The 26,058-nt window shown below is 41.8% G+C and overlaps 1 protein-coding gene across 11 annotated transcripts in view; it reads right to left on the bottom strand.

Annotated features, from left to right (window-relative positions):
- The window catches only part of tncb (tenascin Cb), a 156,285-nt gene that overhangs the window by 60,942 nt on the left and 69,285 nt on the right, over positions 1 to 26,058 (bottom strand). For 5 of the 11 annotated variants that reach the window (XM_063073940.1, XM_063073943.1, XM_063073944.1 and 2 more), the window contains exons 7-10: positions 17,615 to 17,878; positions 14,533 to 14,718; positions 12,459 to 12,548; positions 8,491 to 8,754 (exon numbers count right to left, since the gene is read on the bottom strand). In XM_063073940.1, coding sequence (XP_062930010.1) covers positions 8,491 to 8,754; positions 12,459 to 12,548; positions 14,533 to 14,718; positions 17,615 to 17,878 — 804 coding nt within the window. Of the gene's footprint in view, positions 1 to 855; positions 1,225 to 3,429; positions 3,697 to 8,490; positions 8,755 to 12,458; positions 12,549 to 14,532; positions 14,719 to 17,614; positions 17,879 to 26,058 lie in introns of all 11 variants that reach the window. The other 6 variants (XM_063073938.1, XM_063073939.1, XM_063073942.1 and 3 more) reach the window with 2 other exon arrangements.

Below are 26,058 nucleotides of genomic sequence, written 5' to 3'. Positions count from 1 at the left end.
CCTTACCAGTTCACTTTAGCAATTGTGTTTGATGTACTTAAGGGATTAACTTGGTATGCAAGTGAATGGCGACCAATGTTGCAATTAAATCACCATCAGTTAATTGTAACTGGAAACAATCTAACAATCTGCTTTAAGATAAAACTGTAACTACAACACACAACCATCAAGCACAGCAGCTAGTGACTCCAGGAACAGGCACCTGTTATGTCAGCACACAGCTCATTATTAAGACAAATGATACTGGGGGAAATTAGAATTGGAAGAGATGATTGATTAATCAAGTTCAAAATCTTCACCGTTTAGGACTAGACCAGATTTACAAAACCAACACGATATTAATAACATGGTTACGTCTCAAACCAGCATGCTTTTGTCTGCTTCCAACCTCAAAAATTTCTTCTAAGTCAAAAGACCAGAAGGCAGTCAGCGCTCCTACAAGTAAGCACAAGCAGGACAAAGGAATATCATTCCTTCAGTTTCATGCGGTTTTTAGTCCATTAGCTTACAATGTACACTCTGTGGACGAAACCTGAAACATTTTTGACCATTCAGTGCACTAAATAGGGCTGCAACACGGGGCGAAAACCGCCCACAGGCCAATTCTCACGACAATTAACAAGTCATGCAGGCTCAGGTCTTTTATTCACAAGGAGCATGCTTTTCAAACCTCAAGCTGGAGCCAGTTCGCAGGGAGAATCTTCCAGCGGATCTGGCGAGCACGTTACTGCTCAGTCATGCGGGCAAGGGCACAACGGTGGCAGGGATTCTCTACACACCACGAGCTTTAGTAGAGTTTTAGCAACACGACAAAACGCAAGCCAGTTTGGAGGCAAAAATCAAAAGTCTAAATACCTGTGGTGGCTAAAATATTCAGCGGCTCTGAGCGTTGACCACCGGCAATTCCGTAAAGAGTTATTTTATAAGGAGTGGAAGGCATTAGGCCTTTTAGTTCGAAAGTTAGCACATCACCAGGAGTGGAGATCTCTGTCACATCACTGGTTCCAAATGCACTCCTATACTTTATGACAAAATTGTCATAGGATCCTGTTTCTGTCATCCAGGAAAGATGGATACCATCCGAGGTCACTTTAGAAACAGTTAGGTTACTGATTTGACTGTCACCAGTCCCAGAAAACTCGGGCACAGAAGCTTCTAATATCACGGAAACTGGGACTGTGGAGCTTCCATACGGAGGAGACGTGACAGCCTCCTCTGACATCACTACAAAAAGGCAGTTCAAACATTTATTTAGTACAATTCTGTGCAGAGTACTGCTGGAGGAAAGACTGCTAAAGCTGTGAATGAATGATTCAAAGTAGTCTGTGAGCGGCTGGATCTAAAATCTCAGTTACATTGCAGTTCTTAAAAGAATTGAGTTGCCTGAAAAAGATGCCATTGAATGAATTAGCTTTCATGTTGTTTCCTGCAAGTGACCTGATTAGATAGAAATAAGAGAGAGAAAATCATGTTAGAAACAATCACTTTCTTTTGGTAACAGTCTGGAAATGCACTCTAAAGGTGAACGTATCTGGGAAGTTGATGGGCATGCAGTGAACTTGACTCTGCTGGAACCAGCTTAATCAAAGGGGTGAAATGACCATCTTTTGACTTATTAATCAACCCTGAGGCCCTGCACACGCTGTCTCAAACACATGAGCCCCTAATGAGCTCAGGACCCTGAACTGTTGGCGGTGGCTCAGAAAGTCAGATTTCCTTTAAAGTTTGAAGCTTATTTGCAAAATCAGGATTCAAAATGGAGGTTTCTTGCCGAAGCTTAAGTGTTTGGAGGTTCAGCGTACAGCTGAAAACCTTGTATGCCTCTTCCATCAAGGCTAGATCCTCGCAAGGGATGAGGTAATTCCATCTGGCTCCCCCAACCTGTGTCAATATTTAACAGGTCAAATTCATCTCAAGTGCAAAGCACTGGATGAGCAGGGGTAGGTCAGGTAAACCTCTCTATGCCTTATCGGGAATGTCGTTGACCACAGGATGTAATCTCCTGAGTTAGTGACATTAGGTACGATAATCACACTGGTTATCTTGCCTCAAAGATTTTTTTGAAAATCTATCTCCCTTTTGAGCAGCTGCTCTTGATTAAATATTTTTCAGGATTCATTGAGAGCAACCATTAAACACTAGGGTATATTGTTTGGAATGAATTTGGAAGAATAAAGTATTGTCAAACAAAATGGGGATTAGTGTAAAATCATGGGAACATTGTTACCTGTAATAAAACTATTTCGGAACTTCTTTCCAATATTTTTTGTTCTTGAGTCACTTATTTTTTTAATGGGACAGGCACATGGAAGATGAATGTTAAATATGGCACCTTTTAGGAGAATTACTCTGCTGACGTTTAATATCAAAGGTATCCAACAAATAGATTTCTTATTTCTAATATAGTTACATAAAAGTGGGTGGTCATTAAAAATGGAGCATCTCACAGCGGGTGGTGAATCTCTGGAATTCTCTGGCCTGGAGGACCTTGGAAAGTAGTCAAAGAGGAATAAGAGGAAGATCAGAGAATTGAGAAGGAGGGGAAACTTGCACAGAAGAGGAAGCCCTGGGGTAGAGCAGTCATATTGAATACTGGGGCAGGCTCAAAGGGCTGATTGACTTCCTCCTGCTCGGGAGCTCGTGCAGGTTTCGTTACCATACCAACCTGAAATGAAGTTAATTTCTGTGTGTTACACGAAAGCTTTGTGCGTCAGGTTTGCAAAATCACAGACCAGACTTCTATCACAGACTTGTGAAAATTTCAGTATCATTCAGAATTCCCTTTCCTGGCAACAAATAAATTATTAAACAAAATTCCATAAGCACTTTACAATGCACAGTTTGTTCTGCTGTTACGCATGTGCATGGATGCAGAAACTGTTATTGATACACAGCATTAGTTAGTTAGTAGAGATGGATAAAGTACTGATATAAAATAATGCCAGCAGAACTTTTTCATGATGGTAGGACTTGAATGCTCCTACAAGGCCAATATTTATGCTGGATAAAGCAACACTCTTTTTGCACATGTCATTGTATGCTAAACAGCGTTTGGAATCCAAGTGCTGAAAGAGGTATACCTGGAGTGCAAGTAGTAGCATCCAAGACCTGGAAACAGATTAAGAGCAATATTGACTCACTGTTGCACTTTCATTTAGTGAGCAAGGCTCCAGCTGAAATATTTTTGGGTGTTACCATGAACAACTGGGATGAGTGAGGAACGTTAGTATTCTAACATCTACACCCAGCAGGAGCAGATGGAAGCTAACTGCAGGAAAGCTCACATATTTTAGTGAATCCTAGGTCCCTCAAGGATTCCTGAAATATGCTGCAGCACATGACCTGCCTTTTCATGTATGACAGCAGCAAGCAGATGACTGGACTATCAGTGAACAATGCTAAGATGTAGCTATGGTATCTGGCGAGTACCTGTAGTGACAGATCCAACCAAGGGCTCTGTTCTCGCTGTGCCTCGAAGAGCCATAAGCGTCACCACATACTCAGTGCTGGGCTTCAGATCAGTGAGCGCGACTGCATTTTGATCTCCCTTCACAATGACCTGCTGCGTTTCTCCATGTGTTTTAGGATTATAATTCACGACAAACATGTCAATAGGAGCTAAGGGTGCTTCCCAAGTCACTGAGGTGCTTCTGGGAGTTACCTCAGAAAATTTAAGACCTCGCAGTGGTTCAAGGCCTGTGGAATTTATTTTTCAAAAAATAAAGAATTGCATGTGAATTTTATAACACTTCCATGTTATATACTCTTCAGAAAGAGGAGCATAAACTAAAAATATACATCGTAAAGGTAGTTTCTTAATTCACCCCATATTAGCTTGGCAAACAGTTAACCTTTATTTCCATTCCCTGTGAGGTAAACCTGAGCAGTTTAACACACTTTGGAAATACATTATCTCAAAGTGGGCTTTGTTTCAGACTCACTGATGGTCACCGTTGGTGTAACTCTTAAAATCACATCAACAGTGATCAGCAGTGAGACGGAAACTCCAAAAGGAAACCTGAGAAGATTATTTTGCCTCTCAGCTTGCAGGGATCCCCATGAAATGTTATTGTAAAACACTTTTTGCAGATTTTAAAACATTAATTACGTTATAGGAAAATGAAAAAGAACTTTTAAGATCATTAGTTTGTGTTTAGGATTTTAAAATCATGTCAAGTTATTGTGGTCTAAAATAAGCCAATAGTTATTTTCAAATTCTTACGTAATTCTTTGGTGTGATTCTATCTTGGATTGAGTGTTTTTTTTCTATGAAGATATACTTCATAGGACTTGCCTAAATGTGACTGTGTGGTTAACACTAAAGAAGCATTTCCATTTGGTTTATAACTGAACGCATCTTTGCAGGAATTTGGATGGGGTCTGACGTCACAAATAAAATAGAGGTTTCTCTAAATAGGAGTCCATTATATTGGTAAACAGAGAAAATGTAGGTTTACAGTTTCAGAGAAAATTCTTCCTTGTTTTTTTATTTGCTAAAGAGGCTGCCATCTGAGCAACAATTCAACTTTGATCTTTCTATATATGATAGGAATTATTGTGTTTCTGACATTTTATTGCATGCCTGCTTTATGTGGGATCACATCCACCCTCAATTTTACCAACATTGGAGAAACATATTTATTTATGATATTTATCTTTTACTGTCTGACCGTGAAGATTATACTAGGGTGTACAACTTAACCTGTGGCAAATTTCTGTTGGGATGTTGGTCTATTGAGTTAAGACCATAGCATTCACTAGGCCTGGTATTGTTAATAACAAGGCTTCAGTTAAATACCTAGAATGCTCAGAGCAAAGCATCAGAGTGGGTGTGTTCAGCATAGCTAGGGATGGTGACTGGTGTCCAGAAGAACAGTAAGAAGAAATTTCAGAGTCTAGAGGAGGAGCCTGGAAAATCAGTGCTGGAGACATCACGACATCACATAGAGTCAGTTTAGGGGACAATTTAGAGGGTGCAGAATATCCTGAAGATGAAGCAGTATTCCAAAGGGAGGATGAGGCAACTGTGGATGACAGGGGAAGTCAAAGAAGGCATAATAACGAAAGAGAGGGCATGTAGTATAGTAAAAACTAGTGGGAAGTTGAAGATTGGGAAGCTTTTAAAAACCAACAGAAGGCAACTAAAGAAAGCCGTAAGGAGAGGAGAGATAAAATACGAATGTAAGCCAGCCAATAATATAAAAGAGGTTACCAAAAGATTTTTTTCAGATGTATAAAGATGTAAAAGAGAGGTGGGAATGGATATTAGACCATGGGAAAATGATATTGAAGAGGTAGTAATGGGGGGGGGGTCAAAGAAATAGCGGACAAACTTAATAAGTATTTTCTGTCAGTCTTCACTGCGGAAGACACTAGCAGTATGCCAGAAATTCAAGAGTGTTTGGGGGCAGAAGTGACTGTAATTACTATTACTAAGGAGAAGGTGCTTGGGAAACTGAGAGGTCTGAAGAAAGATAACTTGGACCAGATGGATTACACCCAAGGATTCTGAAAGTTGTAGCTAAAGCAATTGTGGACGCATTAGTAATCTTTCAAGATTCTGGAATGTTTCTAGTGAACTGGAAAATTGCAAATATCACTCCATTCTTCAAGAAGGCACAGAGGCAGAAGAAAGGAAATTATAGGCCAGTTAGCCTGTCTTCAGTGGTTGGGAATTTGTTAGAGTCCATTATTAAGAGTGAGTTTTGGGGTACTTGGAGGCACATGATAAAGTAGGCCAAAATGAGTATGGTTTCCTTAAGGTATGGTTGTCTTGCCTGACAAATCTGTTGGAATTCTTTGAGAAAATAACAGGGAGGATAAATAAAGTGGAATTAGTGGATGTTGTGTGCTTGAATTTTCAGAGGGCCTTTGATAAGTTGCCACATGAGACTGCTTAACAGGAGCCCATGGTATTACAGGAAAGAAACTAGCATGGATAGAAGATTGGCAGGATGCAAAGAGTGGGAATAAAGGGAACCTTTTCTGGTTGGCTGCTGGTGATTAGTGGCGTTCCATAGGGGTTGCTGTTGGGACTGCTTTTTTCTCATTATATGTCAATGATTTGGATGACTGAATTGATTGCTTTGTGGCCAAGTTTGTAAACTTTACGAAGATAGGTGGTGGGGCAAGTAGTGCTGAAGAAGCAGGTGTCTGCAGAAGGACTTATGGAGATCGGGAGAATGGGCAAAGAAGGGCAAAGAAGTGGCAAATGGAATATAGAGTAGGGAAGTGTACAGTCATGCATTTTGGTAGAAGGAATAAACTATTTTCCATAAATTCATAAGTCAGACGTGCAGAAGGACTTGAGAATCCCTACGGTTTAACTTGTAGGTTGAGTCTGTGGTAAGGAAGGCCAATGCAATGTTAGCATTCACTTAAAGAGGACTAAAATATAAGAGCAAGACTGTTATGCTCAGGCTTTATAAGGCATTGGTCAGAATGCACTTGCAGTATTATGAGCAGTTTTGGGCTACTTATCTAAGAAAGGCAGTGTTGACATTGGAGACGGTCCGGAGGAGGTTCATGAGAATGACTCTGGGAATGAAAGGGTTAGCGTATGAGGAGCATTTGATGGCTCTGTGCCTGTACCCACTGTAGTTTAGAATAATGAGGGGGGAGCTCATTGGAAACGTATCAAATACTAAAAGGCCTCGATTGCATGGATGTGGAAAGGATGTTTCCTATAGTGGCCGAGTCTAGGCCCAGAGGGTGCAGTCTCAGAATAGAGGGATATCCATTTAGAACAGAGATGAGAAGAAATTTAATCAGCAAAATGGTGGTGATTCTGTGGAATTCATTGCCACGGATGGCTGTGGAGGTGAAGTCGTTGAGTATGTTTAAAGTGGAGTTTGATAGGTTCTTAATTAGTCATGGCAGCAAAGGTTACAGGCAGAAGGCAGGAGAAGGAGTTGAGAAGGATAATAAATCAGTCATGATGGAATGGTGGGGCAGACTTGAAAGGCCAAGTGGCCTAATTCTGCACCTATGTCTTATGTGGAAGGATAGAAGACAATGTCAGAAAACAAAACCCCATCCACTTTTACACATATCAGTAATTCCTCCATGCTCCAATCTCCTCTAACAGCAGCATACAAATTCTCAGCGACTCCATTCGCTAGATTTTTCAGTAATGTGTAATGAATGAACTCAAAGGTCAAGAAAGCATTGCTTCCAATGAGAGAGCTGATGCTGTTTAAATTCTGTCAGTGGAAGCTTTCTGTGAACTCTCTCTAAAGGGAAACAGTTGCAGACCGAGCGTCTGGCACTCCAAAGATTTCCAGCTAGGAATAATAATCTCTTAATATTTTAAATAATTTCCATCTTCCACTTTCTGCCATATTCAACAGCCTTAAAAGTTCGAGATGACTGGAATAAGGGAGCTGCTCTTATCCTTAAGTAAACATTGAATTTGCTCCCTGCCACACAGACATGAACAAATACGTAAGTCTGGCTATTTTGCTTGGCACGTCATCTGCGGCTCTCACACCATGTGGTAGATTTGGCACATGTAACAAATAAATCTTCGGCTTTCTGCTAGTTTATACAGCACTCATAACACAGTGTAGTGGCTAGTCTGGCTTCTTTCTGCTCCTTTCATTTAACAATAGAACTGCTCTATCCATGAATCATTTTCAACCACAATCTTACATAAACATTAAAATAAAATTTGAGTGTGGATACCCAGAATGTTCATATCTACATGATGAATAATTGCTGAATATTGTACGAACTGTTTTTGCTTGATGGCATTGCAAGCTAACCTATCATTTGGTTCCAATATCAAACCCAGTGGTGCGTTCTATGCATTATCGGATATTAAATTTAGTACTGTCTAAATTTCAGAATTCAAAGTGAAAATTAGTAAGTCTATATCTAACATATTTGCAAATACTTAGTGAGTTAATTCTACAAAGGCAAGCTATTGGCAGGATTACTTGCATTGGCAAATCTGCAATCATCTGAAACGCACTCTGTCCTGACAAGAGTTTAGTAAGGTTTGACTACTGTAAGATTGTATATTCAGCCAGCTGAATGATTTGCTGCCAGTTTTCAAGGACTAGCCTTGTAAACCATGGATACCCATCACACTGTAGGAGAAGTAATCATGACCTCCCTCCACCCCAGAAAAGATGAGCTAATGTAAGTTAAATTTGAAGTCTTTCAGAGTAAATAGTTGGAGCATCATTGGATAGCTCGTCAGGAAGGTGATGGCTTTTAGTGGAGCAACCTGTTTGAAGATAAGATCCCGCCTTGTATTAGTCTCCATTGCTTTCAATGGTCAGCAAGATCAGGAGTAGCTCCCACCCTAATTTCACAGTTTAGGAATGAACAGTCTTGGTGAAGGAGACTCTGTGGAGATAACACATTGATGAAGTATTTGGCTCAGGAGCAGGTAACAGAAATTAGGCAGTTAATACGGTAATGATACCGGGCGATTAAGAAGCAAACAGCAAGGGGTCTAAACACTGCTGGAGTGTGTATTCGTACCTGTGGAGGCGCTGGTGGTGGAGGCACTGCTCTTCAGTTGACCTCTCTGTGCTATGAGTATAATGGTGTACTCAGCCGCAGGTTGGAGGCCAGACAGGATGTACGACACAGCCTCGGCAGGCACTATTTCTTCATTCCTCTCACCAGACGATGAGATATAGATGATGTAGTACCGGTCAATTACTGCCAGGGGCCGTTTCCATTCCACAGTAATGCTGTTCTCTGTCGTCTTGGTCACTCTCAGGTCTTTCGGACTATCCAAGTCTGCGGTGACAGGAAGTAAGAACTGTGTGAGTGACCCCATTTCCTTGATGCCTAAACTGGGGGGGCGGGATTTACCGTCCAATATGGTAGTGGGCCACATGGGCCAGAAGTTCACACCAGCTCCATGGTTCTGTGTGGAAATAGTGGATCTTGCTGAAGGACAATGGTAACACTGCAGAGTGCAAATTCTGTTCACGGTGACACCGTCCTGGCCAGGAAGTATGCCCCAACTCTGCTGGGCCAAACCTGGGAGCACCTGACCTAATGGCACCACTACACTGTCTTGTAAACTGCAGCAACTCAGGATGGAAGATGCCACCAGCTCCTTCAGTGCAGGTAGGACTGGGGCATAAAGGCTCGTATCAATGAATAGAACGAAACTTAGAGTTGGCTTTGGTAACTCCGAATAATAAAGAGAGATATACAAGATTGGTGCTTGTCCTTGGAAGGCTTAAGACTCACTAACCTGCAACACCACCCTGAAGACCTATGATTTAGATGAGGTACCTGTGAACTAACTAGCATTAATGACATTTAAGCAAACAAGACCACAAGGCAAAGAGATTGTCATAGTCATAGTCATACTTTATTGATCCCGGGGGAAATTGGAGCAGAATAAGGCAAATTGGCCCATCAAATCTGCTCTGACTTTTTCCCCAACCCCATTCTCCTACTTTCTCCCCTTACCAATCCACTGCTATAAAACTTTTGAATAACTGGGTTCTCATACTAAAATAAACTTTTGGCATTGCAGAATTTCAATCACAAATCAATCGTAAAATTATTTTGGTGTTATGCAATGAAAACAGATTTTCTTTAAATTTTCTGGAGTAAAATGTAATGATTTACACATTATTTTGCATAGAAAGCTGAACAGTGGTTTCAGGCATGTATGACCTGTGTTTCCTTGTGTCCTTCTGAGCCATATGCCCTTGTGAATGTCTACCCCAAGACAACATCCTGTTGCGTAAAACCCTTTCTGACCTTTGATTTTTCAGGCTATTCCAACTCCACCCTTCTGTACCTGCTGATGCATTCTTTCAGTTCTCAGATCCTATTCTGACTCCTCCTTTTTTGGATCTGTTAGGAGCTATACACGACTCCATTCATTTACCCCATCCACCACCACCATGCCAACTCCCCATCACTTATTTAATTGCTGGTCCTAAATGCAGTGTGATTTTTGGCCAACCACCTCTTCCCCCCACCCTTAGTAAACCCCCTGCCCCCCATCTCAAGACTTGGTCCCTCATTCTCTTCACTATCACCCCACCCACTTCTCTTTGAGCTTTGTCCCACACCGCTTCAGTTCAAGGTACTGATCCCAATCCTTTCTCGCCTCTCCCACCTCTGACAAAGCTTGTGATCCCAGATCCAGGTCTGAGCTGACCAATTTCCTCTCTACAACATCCTGGCCCAAAGCAATAGGCTTGTGGTTGCCCTCCGTCCAGCCACTGCAACCTGGCCTGTGGGTCTAGAACTGGGGTAGTAAGAAGGTGGATAATGGCTATTCATTAATGCACTAGGCAACATCAATGCCCAGCTGTAATACCGCTTTGCAAAAGCAAAAGGATCCAATTGAACTTCCAGGCTGGCAATTCCTTTCTAGTATTTATTACACTGAACAGAGTTCACTGCAAAAGGGGAATGTACCTATTTCTCCCTCAGACACAATAAATCTCACGTGACAATAGTAGAAATCTTGACAGGGATCTTCCTCCCAAGTGGAATTAGATTCATTCCAAAGTTGCTTTGCAACGCCTTACACTCATAAAAGTATTAAACATCTGTTTCCTCTTTTAAAACTATTCAAACCATTTTTTTTATTCTTTAAGACAGTAGAAAATAGAGGTTCCATTTGATAGTTTCCATTGACATCATAGAACAGTATAGGATCAGGCCCTTCATCCCATCACATTTATGCTGACCATTGTGCTAAACTAACTAATCCCATCTGCCTGCATGTTTTCCATGTCCCCTTGTTCCTTGTCTGTTCATGTACCTGTATAAATGCCTTGGTTATTGCATCTGCTTCCACCACCTTGCCTGCCTGCATGTTAGTGGGCAACAGACTCTGGCTGTCTGCCCTATCTATGCCTCTCACAGGTTTATAGACTTTTACATTCATCCCTTGGAGCAATTCTGAAAGCTCAGACAGAAAGAAGAAACTTGAAAAGTTACAGCACAGTACAGGTCCTTCAGCCGATAATGTTGTGCCAATCTTTCCAATCTAGCCCTTCTCTCCTACACAGCCCTCCATTTTTCTATTATCCATGTGTCTATCTAAGAGCTTCCTAAATATCCCCAATGTATCTGCCTCTACCTCCAACCCTGACAGCAGGTTCCACACACTCAGCATTCTCTGTGTAAAACATTTTCTTCTGAAATTCCCCCTATACTTTCCTCCAATCACCTTAAAATTATGCCTCCTTGTATTAGCCATTTCTTCTCTGGGAAGAAGTCTCTAGATCTATAGTCTACTCAATCTATGCCTCTTATTATCTTGTACATCTCTATCAGGTCACATCTCATCTTCCTTTGCTCCAAAGAGGAAAGCCCTAGCTCACTCAATCTATCCTCATAAGGCACACTCACCAATCCAGGCACCATCCTGTGAGTATCTTCTGCAATGTCTCTAAAATCTTCCACACCCTTCCTGGAATTGGGCGACCAGAAATAAACACAATATTCCAAGAGCAGCTTAACCAGAGCTTTATCGAGCTGCAACATTACCTCGCAGCCTTTGAACTCAGTCCCCCAACTAGTGAAGGCCAATACACCATACACCTTCTTAACAACACTATCAAGTTCCATGACAACTTTAAGGGATTTATGGATGTGGATCCCACACTGCAAAGATTCCTACCATTAACCCTGTATTCTGCCTTCAAATTTGACCTTCCAAAGTGAATCAGTTCACACTTTCCCACATTGAACTCCATCATGTAAGTCATGTCTATCAACAATTTGCAGCAGCTAGTGACCGGGGGAGATGGTCTCTTGACCCTTGATTCTGATCCTGCTTTGAGCAGTGATTTATGTCTGTTGTAGCCAGATTCCCTTGAGGAAGATGAGGATAAGATTTGGTAATGTCTGTGAAGAATGTTATAACCCCCAGAAGGTACAAAAGTGATTTAGGAGCCTTGAGAATCTACTTTGTGAAAGAAAATTAAAGAGATTGGGATCATTTATTTAGAAGAAGTTTTAATAGAAGCAGTAAGTAATATAACCTATTTGAGGGGGATTTATAAAGATACTAGGGAGCTTACTGTAATATTTAAAAGTTTGTACTTTGGTTATTCAGCATAGCAGGAACAGTGAGATCGATAAAAAGAAATTATTTTACCTGCCTTTCTGTCCAGTTTTTTTTGTTTGAACTGCGCTGCGCTTATGTTTCAGCCACGAAGTTGAGAAAGAGGAAAGCTAACACACAATCTGTTTGCTCAGAGCCTGTGATGATAAATGTGCAGGGCTAACAACCGTTGAAGTTCCCTCCTTACAAGGATTGATCCCGATGAGCGTCTCTTGTATTGAGGTGATGTCAGCAACTTGAAATGAATTTCAGGAACCCTAATGCATGGGACAAGTTTATAGAACTTGCCAGTGTCAACATTTACCCAGATTATCCACTCCAACCACATAATCTGTGTTACTGTACAACGTTCAGTCAGCTCAGTTTACAGCATTGGAGACCAGAGTCTTACCAGTTGCCACGTTGATAGTAGCAGGGGCACTCTCTCTGTTGTCCTTAATGGCACTAACTCCAAATCCATATTCTGTACCCGGCAGAAGATCTGAATAATAAAATGGTTTGCATTTAATCAGTCATTATGCATAACAATAATACTGGAGAAGATTGCTCTTGTTTAAGTTCTAATGATGAAATACAACAGAATTCAAATGGAGGGGAGTCCTGGAATGGTCAAACTGGAATGAATGTTTCAGCACTTATTGTATTTCTATTCACGTTTTAGTTTCTGCTAAATTTTATCTTAATTTTGATACCTTCAGGATAAAATCATTGATATAACAGTGTTAGTGGCATGTTTCCCTGCTTTACATTTTTCATTATCACATTGAAGGAAGCCATTGATCTATTCAGTCTGCCATTTTCCAGAGCAATCCAGTTCTCATGACTTCTTTCTAACTTGTTCTCTCTCCCATGCCCAATAAATTCCACCCAATTCCACTGACACCGGAGGCAACTTTCAGAAATCCAAGAGCCTACCAAGCTGCATGTCTTAGTGATGGGGGAGGATCTGGAGGAAACCAGAGGATTTGCAGAAAGCTAGTTTGTCAGAGGGAGAACAGACATCCTCCACACAGGCAGCACCGGGGGACAGGATTGAATCGAGGTTACTGGAGATGAGGGGTAGCAGCTCCACCCGCTGAATTTAAATTAGAGTTTGGGAACGCTGCTCCATTTAGGCTCCATTAAGTTTGGAGAAACATCTATGAATCCCTCAAGCGGCTGATGCAAACTGATTCAGTTGATTAAATTCTAAGAACATCCACGCACCAGTGAGGGTAAGAATAGGTTGATTTGGCAGAAGGATTCATGGCTGAGGAACTGCTACAGGGGGCAGGGTTTCAGATTTGTGGAAGAAATAAAAGCGTATATTAACTCCTAACTGGGGAGAAAATTCTAAACTCTGAGGTGCAAGGGGTCCTGGTAGACCTTGTACAGGATTTCATAAAGGTTACTTGCAAGTTGAGTTGGTGGTGAGCAAGGCAATTGTGATATTAGCATTCATTTTGAGAGGATTAGAATATAAAAGTAAAGATGTTAAGTTGAGGCTTTATAAAGCACTGGTAAGGCCTCACTTGGAGTATTGTGAGCAGTTTTGGGCCTCTAATCTAAGAAATGATATGCTGGCATTGGAGAAAGTTCAAAGGAGTTCACGAAAATGATTTCAGGATTGAAAGACCTATCATATGAGAAATGTTTTATGGCTCTGGGCCTGGACACACTGAAATTCAGAAGAAAGAAGGGTGACCTCATTGAAACCTATCAAACGTTGAAAGGCCTCGATAGATTGGATGTGGAGAGGATGCTTCCTATGTTGGGGGGAGTTTAAGACCAGAGTACACAGCCTCAGAATAGAGGGACTTCCTTTTAGAATGGAGATGAGAGGATTTTTTCTAGCCGGAGAATGGTGAATCTGTGGAATTCATTTCCACGGGTGGCTGTGGAGGCTAAGTCTTTGAGTATATTTAAGGCAGAGGTTGATAGATTCTCAACTATTCAGGTCCTGAAGGAATATGGGGAGAAGACAGGAGATTGGGGGAGAAGACAGGAGATTGGGGCTGAGAAGGAAAATGGGTCAGCCATAATGAAATAGCAGACATTATTGGATAGGCTCAACAGCCTAATTCTGCTCCTACATCATATGGTCTAATGGTCTTATCTGAGAGAGAATTAGTAGGAGGAACTTGCCCAACAGAATGGAGATAAAAATCAGTTTCAAAGTAGATCTGCCTTCAGTTCACATTGTGATACAAGGAAAAGCTTATTTTATCCCAAAGTATTCCAGAAACAACTCATTCCAAACCACCAGCCCTGTAAAGATGGAAGGCAAATACCAAAAAAGCAATACAATTATTTTTCTGGAAGAAAAGGTTAAATGAAGGCTGGGCTGTGAGTTTATTTCCCTGGTGCAACGGAGTGAATTTTACCTCTGGGAAGGCTAACCCTGGTTTTTCTGTTTAATGCAAGCCAGCAGATATTAAAGTGCTGAATTTTACACCAGTTTTATATAGTGCGAAGAATATTATTACCGGAAATCTTAATGGTGGTGGCTCGTTGAGTACTTCTCTGGACTGTAGTTTCCATATGTTCTCCTCCTGCCAGCGGAGAAAACTTCACTTTGTAATCTGTGGCTCCTGCTCTGCTATTCTTCCACTGCAAGGTGATGCTGTACTCTGTCTGAGACACATTTCGGAGGTTCCTTGGAGGGTCAAGGTCTAGATATAAAAAAGACAGGGAAGGAAGAAGATTTGAAGGAGTTCTGAAGGAAGCTGAGATACACTTAAATGTCTTTACTCATATGCTGTTCCCCAGCGATCTAGTCATAGTTGGTTGAACTAAGCACTGTGGGAAGTAGTGACAGCACATTCTACTCTGCTGCTACCGTTCAACTGCTCTGTCCCTAATGGAACCAGATTTTGGATGTGGAGTATCATACAGTGCCATGACATCTCAGTGTGGGTGGTGCTACCCATGGGGTGGAGGTTCATGGCCATATACATTACTGCGTTTACATCCAACCCAAGGTAAATCCAGGGATCTTAATTTCTGGCTTTGCTCTAATCTAAGAAAATAGTTACTTCTTTAAGACAACATCAATGGAAACATATAAGAGGTTCCTTTTAATCCACTTACCTTTCACCTGTTCCCTGGATATTATCTCACGTGCTCCTTATTGTGTTGAAGCAATTGCACAATTAAGCCATGTTTCCTGCATTATCTGAATTATATTTTGCTTTGAGAGTTGACATTCACAGACATAGAACATCGGATTTAATAACACAGTACAGTGTGGGGCTTTTGGCCCACAACATCGTACCAACCTGTATACAGTTAACTTGCTCCATGATCATTCTAACATTTCCCTCCTGCACAGCCATAACCCTCCATTTTTTCTCATCTATGTGCCTATTTAAAAGTTTTTTAAATGCTCCCCATGTACTGGCCTCAACCATCACTCTTGACGGTGTGCTCCAGGCAGTTACTACTCTCCGAGTGAAACTTTCCTCCACTCACCTTAAATGGATGCCCTCTGGTATTGGTTATTGCTGGCTGTCCTTTCATCTATACCTCTCATAATCTTATAGACCTCTATCGAGTTGCCTCTTATCCTCCATTGCTCCAAAACGAAAAGCCCCAGCTCACTCAGCCTTTCCTCATGACTGAGTGTGCCAGAGTCCTCGGCACATACAGTACATGTAGCTATGGTGTCTCAGACTTCTGCATACTATTGTATTCTGGGGGTTGACTCAGCAGAGGAAAGTTGCAGTGGTTGGGCCTTTGGAACCGAGTCTGGCTCTGTGACACATAGGGGAAGGGGGGAGAGAAGGCACACTGTGGTGATAGGGGATTTGTTAGTTAGAGGATTGGATGGAAAATACCATAACAACCCCATTTCAGACCCAGCCTGGCGAACACCCCTGCTACAGCTAGACTGAGTCATTCATGGACCCAGTAGAATTTGAGCATCTCCAATCAGTGCTTGCCAGCCAGGAAGTCACAATGGGTAGATGTGAGTACATGCGCAGATCTGGACCATCCTATCATCATCGGCACTCATCAAGACCATGCAGCTGAACGTGCAAATCCCTGCTCTTGAGTCTCCAGCCAAAATAGAGGTGTCACCTGCTTGTCCTTTTCCGGTTCCCCATGATTCCCATGGTGGCATCCTGAATCAACTGGTGCTGACTGATTTGGTGGCAACCCAGGGACGTGTAGAGGGTTTCTTACCCAGTGTTCACTGGCTTTTGGACTGCAATCCACCAAGCTCCCCTCTGCAAAATAGCCTATGTAATTTCTCTCCTCTCTGGCAAAGCTCTTGTCTGGTCTACCGCACTCTGGGAAAAGAACTCTCCTGGTTGTGCAGATGTAACCGTCTTCAGCAGGGAGGTGAAGAGAGTCTGACTACCCAGTCAGAGGACGAGAGCTGGCCAGCCGACTCCTCCACCTTCGTCAGGGTAGGCATAGCGTGGCTGATTACACAATCAAGTTCTGCACCCTAGCAGTCATAACACGTTCCACACTAGGTTATCAGGTGAAACTGAAGATGAATAGGCAGCCAGAGGCTGAGTTGAAGGTCTTGAGAACCTTAATGATATCTCCATCTGGGTTGACAATCCTTTAGAACACAGCTGCCCAATCTGGGGTCCATGGACCCCTTGCTCATTGTAGTTGGTCTATGGCATAAAAAAGGTTGGGATGGGAATCCCTGGTTTAGAATTTTCCCTATAACGTGCCTACCACTGTCATCAGGCTCACTGGCTGTAGTTAACTAGTTTACCCTGGTACCCTACTTAAACAAAAGAACAACGTTCAGTATCCTCCAGCCTCGATGGATAACAAAGGTGCATATTTTCCTTTAGGGTCTCAGTAATCTCCTCACTTGCTTTCCATAGTATCCTTGGATAGATCTCATTCAGTCCTAAGATCTATCTACTCTGCGTTCCAAAATATCTAGCACCCCCACCCTGTTCATATTGACATGATGTACCCCTCTTTGAACTCATAATCTTCCACATCCTTTTCTTTGGTGAATACAGTATTCATTATGTCCTCACCCACACCCCCTGGCTTTGCATACAGATTACCCCTTTGGACCTTCAGGAAACTCTTTCCCTGGCAGCCTTATTGCTCCTGATACACTTAATCCCTTAATCCGACTTGCTATGGCTCCCTCTTGTCTTCCTAATCTCTTTCTTAAATTCTCTGCTTTGCTCTCTATATTCCCATTGCCTATACATGTCATATATTTTCTCTTTTTTTCTGATCAAACATGCAATAATATTTGTCAACCAAGGCTGCCTAATCTTGCCATCTTTGCTTTTCACCCTGACTGGAAAATACTACCCATGTGCTTTCAACTTTCTTTGAAAAGAGAAAGTCTTGTCAGATGTCGATTTTACCACATACATCTTCTCCCAATCTACTTCCACCAGGTCCTCTCTCATGCTTTTGAACTTGGCCTTCCCAGAATTTAGGACCTTTACTTGAGAACCTACCTTAATCCTTTCTTTTATGACTTTGAATCTTACAGAATTATGGTTATTTACTAGAAGAAAAATGCTATGAACAATTGCAACAAATAACCTCATTATTTTGAAAATATGGACTTGCCTGTTGTGAATGTGTTGGTGGCTGGAACACTCTTCATATCCCCACGTTTGGAAACCAGCGACACTTCATATTCGGTGTCAGGTTGAAGCTCAGCAATGGAATAGGTTGTCTCAATGTCAGGAAGGTCGACCACTGCCTTCTCGCCGCCTATAGTCCCGTAGAACAGGCTGATTCCCTCAATGTGTGCCGCTGGGTTGCGCCAGGTGATGTGAGCAGTTGTGTCTGTGACCTTGTTCACTTCCACTTGGCTTGGTGCATCAATCACTGTGTAAAACGGATCATTTACCATGTTAGGCACGGAACATTATCACTGGAGCTGAACAAGTGGCTTTTCACAAACGAGTGTCTCTTGCTTCACACCAGGGTCCAAATGCAATAATACTGGACCCATTTTAGAGGCAAAAACCAATGTAATTTCAATAATATTTCACTTATTACTTAATTTAAATATGGAACCAGATTATCATCAAGAGGGCTATTGCCTTAACTTGAATTTGTTTTGTTGGAAATATTGAAAACAGAAGTTCTACACTCATTTCACACTTGAGTCCTGGTTTTATTGGCTTGCTTAGATTATGGAATACCAAGATCCTTTCGGATAGTGAACTTCATAATCAGGGCTCCTTAAAGCAGCTAATAGATTCTGTTCAAAAAAGAATAGAATGGAATTGAATTGAATTGACTTTATTACTTACATCCTTCATATACACGAGGAGTAAAAATCTTTACGTTACATCTCTGTCTAAATGTGCAATGTGCAATTTATAGTAATTTATAATAAATATTATGTGCAACAGGACAGCCAAGATAACATAGAAATACAGTTGTGCCAGCATGAATTAACCGGTCTGATGACCTGGTGGAAGAAGCTGTCCCAGAGCCTGTTGGTCCTGGCTTTTATGCTGAGGTACTGTTTCCCGGATGGTAGCAGCTGGAACAGTTTGTGGTTGGGGTGACTCGGGTCCCCAATGATCCTTTGGGCCCTTTTTACACACCTGCCTTTGTAAATGTCCTGAATAGTGGAAAGTTCACATCTACAGATGCGCTGGGCTGTCCGCACCACTCTCTGCAGAGTCCTGCCATTGAGAGAAGTACAGTTCCCATACCAGGCCTGATGCAGCCAGTCAGGATGTTCTAGCTATTTTCTAACAGACACCACATTAGTGTGTTCTAGAGTTTGAGGGATCCACCCATGGCTTTAATGCCATAAGCCTGCCCTTACCTCCAAACTATATCTACCCTCTGCTGATGACTCCAGCTTCCAGGATTGATTGCCTGGGTCAAACTGCTGAAAAGCACTACCGATGACCATTGTCAAGGTACAGTACCTTATTGGTCTGTCTACCCAGCCTGACTCCCTCAGTTCAGATCCTTCTGCCTCTACACCCCTCTACCCAATGGCATTTCCTGGGCCTGATGCTTGAGCTGAAGTTGAAGCAATGGTACTGAGGAGCCTGGGAGCATGGGCACCAATAAATGGGGAAGGAACTGAGGAAGAAGGTGAGTTAGTGTGCGTTAATTCAACGTCAAGATCTTCAAAATTCAATAATTGTGCTTTATTTAAAGATTCTCCAACAGCGTTTCTCCAAGTATAAATTACATAATCTAGGGAAGATTCCCAGTTATTATCAATGAGCACATTATTAAGAGGGCATTTGCACTAATAGTTACAGGACTTAAGTGTTTGTTGCAAGTTTGATGACCATTTTATGTGCAAGTTCTTCAAAGTAGTGGTGAAGTGTACAATAGAGTGACAAATATTTGTGAAGATTAAATTCACGGCATCTCATTTAATGTCCTGAACTTGGCATTTAGCTTGTAATTCAGTCCCATGTTGTAAAATTGCAGCTCATTGTGTTCCTCTGCTGACTTATTCATTGTCTTTTCATAAATTGTGTACTTGCTGCATGTACGTGAATGCCATGTGTTGCATTTATACATATGTAAGTTACTGGTGTTTGCTGTATTTTAACCCCTTTAGAATTGGGGTAAGGTTTTCTTCTACAGTGATCACAGGACAATTTTAAATCATCCCCCAAAGAGTTTAAAATTGACAACAACCTGAGTGGGAGATTCAAAATAAAATATTAGTCCCTCATTCCCCTGTCATTCATATTTTTTATATTCTGTACATTTTCTTCCACCTTAAAATTCAGCTTTGAATGAGTATCTTATGTGCTCAGATAGAACTCAGTGAGCAGTTTCAAATTGCAATGCAGAAGACTTTTCTGGAATATAATAATTTCTATGGTAGTATTCAGAGGTCCTAATTTCAGGGGAATTATTACCTTTTACAACGGAAAATTAATAATAAAGTTACTGGACTAGTAACCCTGAGATTTGTCCACCTGTGGGCAGCCACAAAACAAAGAAACACCATGGAACCCATTTAAAGAAAACATCAAATGCCAAATGAGTGAAAAAAGAACAAATCACGCAATCAGCAAAACATGAGCAAATAACACACAGGTTATTAAACATCAAACCATGGAGTTTTCCCTTAACGGACCAGGAGCCACAGCCACTGAGTTAGTTCAGTTTAGCGCTGTGTTGCTGACTGCATTCCACAGCTGGAGAGACAGTTCTGCACCGAATCACCTTGATCAAATCCCGCAAATAGTAAAGAAGTTAAACCTAAAGACATGGAACATGAGCCTCAAAGCAAGTCCACAGCCGCGGAGTGCATTTAGCATTCAGGAAGTTAAACATCAAGCCACGGAGTCCCCCGAGTAAGAGCTCCACGGCCACGAGTGACGCTGCCAATGCCACCGAAGCTTCCAGCATGGGAGACAAGACTCCTGCACCTTGCTCTGGCAGCAGTGAGAGGGAGACAGGCAGGACGGTGCTAAACACCCGCTCGTCTTCCACTCTCGTCCTTGTCAATTTCAATCTTGCTCAACATTTTAATCGGCGCGGAGTAAGCCAGCCACGGCGTTGGGAAAGGACAGACGCACACTCTGCTCCCAACCTTGCTGAATTCCCCAAGAGATTGCAAAAACGTCAGATCATTCAGCGGACCCAAAGATACATCCTCAAAATGGAAGTTACATGCTGTAAGTGTAATGATCTCTTTTTGCTGCTGCCATCAGGAAGGAGGTACAGGAGACTTAGATCCTTGAGGAACAGTTACCACCCTTCAACCATCAGGCTTTGAACCAGTGTGGATAACTTCACTCACCTCAACACTGAACTAACTCCACGACCTATGGACTCACTTTCAAGAAGTCTACAACTCACGTTGTCAAAATGATTGAGTGATCTATTTATTAACCCATTTATTTATTGATGAATCTATTAATCTACTTATATTTATGTATTTTTATATTTGCTCTGTTTGCCCTCTTTTGCACATTGATTGTTTGTCAGTCTCTGTAGTTTTTCATTGATTCCATTGAATTTCTTTGTGCTACTGTGAATGTTTTTAAGAAAATTGATCCCAGGGTAGTATATGGTAGCATATGTATATTTTGACAATAAATTTACTTTGAACTTTGAACTGGTGTGTGAGGGTGAGTGTGAGTGTGTGAGTGTGTGTGTGAGTGTGTCAGTGTGTGTGTGTGTGTATGAGAGTGTGTGTGTGTGAGAGAGAGAGAGTGTGTGCGTGTGTGTGTGTGTGTGTGTGTGTGTGTATGTACATTTAAGGCCCAGAGCCATCACATCTGCATTTTAGTGTTACTTGATTTAATAAAAAGTATGTCTGTTTGAAATATGTTTTTGGTAATTTCTGCCTTAGAAAACAAACACAGTTTAAATATTCATGAAGACTTCTTTCACTTAATTACAACATGGCAAGCATACTGATCCACAAAAGATGCTTCACAAGCTAAAGTTTCTATGTTAAAAATTGTGAACGAGTGAACCTATGGGTTAATTTTCATTGACAGACACGCAATGCCTGTTTCTTTTCAATTTTATTTGCAAGAGCAAAAGATAATCACAGGGTTGACAGCTATTCAGTCATAAGAGTGAGGCACTGCAAGGACCATTTACTTGTATCATTTTAGGGCTTTGTAATTTCTTCCGCTGGGTGATCTCTCTTTGCTTGAAGGACTTACATTTGGAGTACCAAATGTACTTTTTACCCTAACCCCTTGTCACATGCTACAAATATAACCAAGAGCCAACTTTATCTATCCTTACCATAAATATCCGATTTATAAAAACATTAGAAATATTAGCAGAAAGGACCCAACCAGCCCCTGTGTAATTGCTCCGCCAGGCACTAAGACTCTTTAAACAAAGCATCACTTTCTCAAATACCCTACCTCCCTCAATCTCTAAAAAAAAACTGTTGTTCTCGGTCTTGAATACATTTAGTGGATGAACCTCCACAATCCTCTGTAGTCAAGAATTCCAAATATTCACTGAGATCGCCTCTCAGCCTTCTAAGATTAAGAGAGCACAGACCTGCTCGTCTTCATCCCTGGTCATACAACAAACTCACAATCCTGACCATCAGTCTGGTGAAACTTTGTGATGATCTCTCTATTGCACTCTATACCCAGCTACCTAATACTTCAGCAACACACACACACACACACACACACACACACACACACACACACAGACACAGACACACACACACACACACACACACACACACACACACACACACACACACACACACACACACACACACACACACACACACACACACACACACACACACACACACACACACTGGAGGAGCTCAGCAGGTTAGGCTGCAACAATGGATATTTGATGCCTTGGGCTGAGACCCTTCGTCAGGGTTTCCAGCATCTGCAGAATCTCTTCTATACCCAATAGAATTTTTTCTATACCCAATTAAAATTAATTGCAGCTTAATGTGAAAAAGACTAAGGAGCTGGTGGTAGACCTGAGGAGAGCTAAGGTACCGGTGACCCCTGTTTCCATCCAGGGGGTCAGTGTGGACATGGTGGAGGATTACAAATACCTGGGGATAGGAATTGACAATAAACTGGACTGGTCAAAGAACACTGAGGCTGTCTACAAGAAGGGTCAGATCCGTCTCTATTTCCTGAGGAGACTGAGGTCCTTTAACATCTGCCGGACGATGCTGAGGATGTTCTACGAGTCTGTGGTGGCCAGTGCTATTATGTTTGCTATTGTGTGCTGGGGCAGCAGGCTGAGGGTAGCAGACACCAACAGAATCAACAAACTCATTCGTAAGGCCAGTGATGTTGTGGGGATGGAACTGGACTCTCTCACGGTGGCGTCTGAAAAGAGGATGCTGTCTAAGTTGCATGCCATCTTGGACAATGTCTCCCATCCACTACATAATGTACTGGGTGGGCACAGGAGTACATTCAGCCAGAGACTCATTCCACCGAGATGCAGCACAGAGCGTCATAGAAAGTCATTCCTGCCTGTGGCCATCAAACTTTACAACTCCTCCCTTGGAGGGTCAGACACCCTGAGCCAATAGGCTGGTCCTGGACTTATTTCATAATTTACATATTACTATTTAACTATTTATGGTTCTATTACTATTTATTATTTATGGTGCAACTGTAACGAAAACCAATTTCCCCCGGGATCAGTAAAGTATGACTATGACTATGACTATATTTCAGGAAGGGTCTTACTAATGATCTAAATAAATGGAGCACGACGTCTCAACACATCTTGCAATACAGTTTGCTTTTCCAATTGAATGTTGAAGCTGTATATCAAAAATCCCAGCCTTTTTTATGTCATAGACCAATACCATTAGGCAAAGTGTCCACAGACCCCAGGCTGGGAACCCCCGCTGTATATTAACACTTAGTTTTTTGTACACAAGGAAATCCAGGTTTTTTTTCCCCAATGGCAAAGATGTTTCTTTTCCTCAATGGCAACAAATTTTGTACATTCTCCATTTAAAAATTATTCTATTTCTCTATCAAGGTGGACCATAAAATTTTTTCCACATAAGTAGTAATATTCTCTTTTGGTTAACTTCATCCACATTTTGCCTAACCATAGCCATCTGAAGTCTGTCACAATGCTCACTGTCATGAGAGACAAACCAAAGTGAAATATACTGTACTTTGTCCACTCCTCTAAACCAGCGAATGAGACTGAGAACAGCTAGCACCTTGCCACAGATCCCTATACCACTCCATTTGTCCCAACTCCCACGTGATTTATTTCTTCTCTTTGTGTTCTTTCCATTAATAAACACCGTGCCAGCATTTTAGCACTAGTTGTTATCTAATTGAAGATATGGGGAATGGGAATAGAAGAGGAATTGAGGCCAGCATCAGCCATGGTCACAGTGAATACCGGGACAGGCTTAAAGTGCCAGGTGGTCTACACCTGCTCCTAGTTTCTGTTGTTCTCATCCTGAAAGTCTGAATATACCACAATTGATTTATCCTTGTTTACTTCAACAATTTCAGGTTTCAGTGAATTGTCAAACATGATCTTTTTTCATAGATTCAGGCTGACTCTGCTCAATTCTATAATTATTTTCCATGTTTTTTGTTTCCACTTCCTCAGTTATCGATTCCAACATTTCCATAACACTCATGTCAAGTTAACTGGTTTATTATTTTTAGCTGTAAACACCAGAGATTCTGTGGAGAAAAACACATGCAGTGTTGGAGGAACTTTGACATTACCCTGATATCAGGTAGAGGGAAGAAGCTAGAATAAGAAGGGATGAATTGAGAAGCTGGGAGGCAGGTTTTCCTGGTGGCCACCCATTTTAATTCTACTTCCCATTCCCATTCTGACATATCAGTCCATGGCCTCCTCTTCAGCCATGATGAGACTGCTCTCTGGTTGGAGGAGCAACACCACATTTTCCATCTGGGTTTCCTCTAACTTGACGACATGAACATCAATTTTTCTAACTTCCAGTAATTTCTCCTCACTCCTCCCTTCTTCCATTCCCCATTCTGGCTCCCCCTCTTACCCCTTATTTTCTCCTTTATCTTCCCTTCACCTCTCTCTGGTGCCCCACCCCTCCCCGTCACCTGATTTCATCTATCACCTGCTAACCTCTGCTCCTTCCCCTTCCCCTACCTACTGGCTTCTTTGTCCATCACTTCCACCCTCTTGGAGGGTCTTGACTCAAAATGTCGACTGTTCATTCATTTCCATTGATGCTATCTGACCTGCCGAGATCCTCCAGCATTTTGTGTGGGTTGTTATTATTCCCAGTTTTCCTTTTCTCTCTCTCTCCCTTGTGTTACTTTAATTCGGAGGAAACCAGGCTAAAATCAATGAAAATTTGAGAGGTGAAAAGCAGAGAGTCCATTGTCACTGTGGCCATTGCCTTCAAACTCCAAGGATACAGGTTTCATAGAACATAGAACAGTACAATCCAGTGCAGGCCCTTTGGCATACGATGTTGTGCTCAACTTTTAACTAAGGTCAACTTAACCCTTTTCTCCCATAAGCCTCCATTTTTCATTCATCCATGTCCCTATCTAAGAGTCTCTTCAATGTCCCCAATGTCCTTACAAGCATTCCATGTATTTATATTCTAAAGGGAGGATGAGGTAACTGCAGCTATCCAGAGCCATCAAAGACAGCAGAAAAGCAAAAGAGACAGCATACAATATAGCAAAAATTACTGAGAAGCTGGAGAATTGGGATGCTTTTAAAACCAACAGAAGACAAATAAAAAAACAGTAAGGAGAAAAATGAAGATGAAATATGAAGGTACAGATCCATCTGTCCCTGTACCTTGTACTCTACCTCCAATATGACCGTGTAAAGAGCATCACTTCACACTTTTCTGGATTGAACTCCATCTGCCATTTTCAGCCCAGATCTGCATCCTTTCTATGTTCCATTGCAACCTACAGCAACCTTCTACACCATTCTCAACACCCACCATCCTTCATGCTATCTTCACGTTTACTAATCCGCCCTTCACTAAGTCATTTATAAAAATCACAAAGAGCAGGGGTTCCCAGAACAGATCCCTGAAAAACACTGCTAGTGAGAGACCTCCAGGTAGAATACATTCCATCTACTACCACCCTCTGTGTGCGGTGGGCAAGCCAATTCCAAATCGATGCAGCCTATTCTCCTTGGTTTCCAGGCCTCCTGACTTTCTACCATGCCTACCATGAGGAACCTAGTCAATTCCCTTTCCAAAATCCATATACACCACATCCACCGCACTTCCTTCATCAATTTGTTTTGTCACTTCCTTCAAAAAGCGAATCAGGGTCATAAGGCTTGTCCAGCCCCTCTCAAATCCATGCTCATTATTCTTAATCAGATTATACTTCTCCAAATGTTCAGAAGTCCTGCCTCCAAGAATCATCCGCTATAGTCTACCTCTCACTGATGTAAGACTCACTAGATTATAATTCCCAGGGTTTCCCCATTACCTTTCTTGAACAAAAGAATAACATTTGCCATCCTCCAATTTTCTGGCACTACTCCTGTGGCCAGTGAGGTCACAAAAATCATCACCAAAGCCGCAGCAATCACTTCCCTCA

Source organism: Mobula hypostoma, chromosome 21, assembly GCF_963921235.1.
Source record: "Mobula hypostoma chromosome 21, sMobHyp1.1, whole genome shotgun sequence".
NCBI classification, from domain to species: Eukaryota; Metazoa; Chordata; class Chondrichthyes; order Myliobatiformes; family Myliobatidae; genus Mobula; species Mobula hypostoma.
Note: the sequence above shows the minus strand (reverse complement) of the source record. Positions and strands in the feature narration are given on the sequence as shown.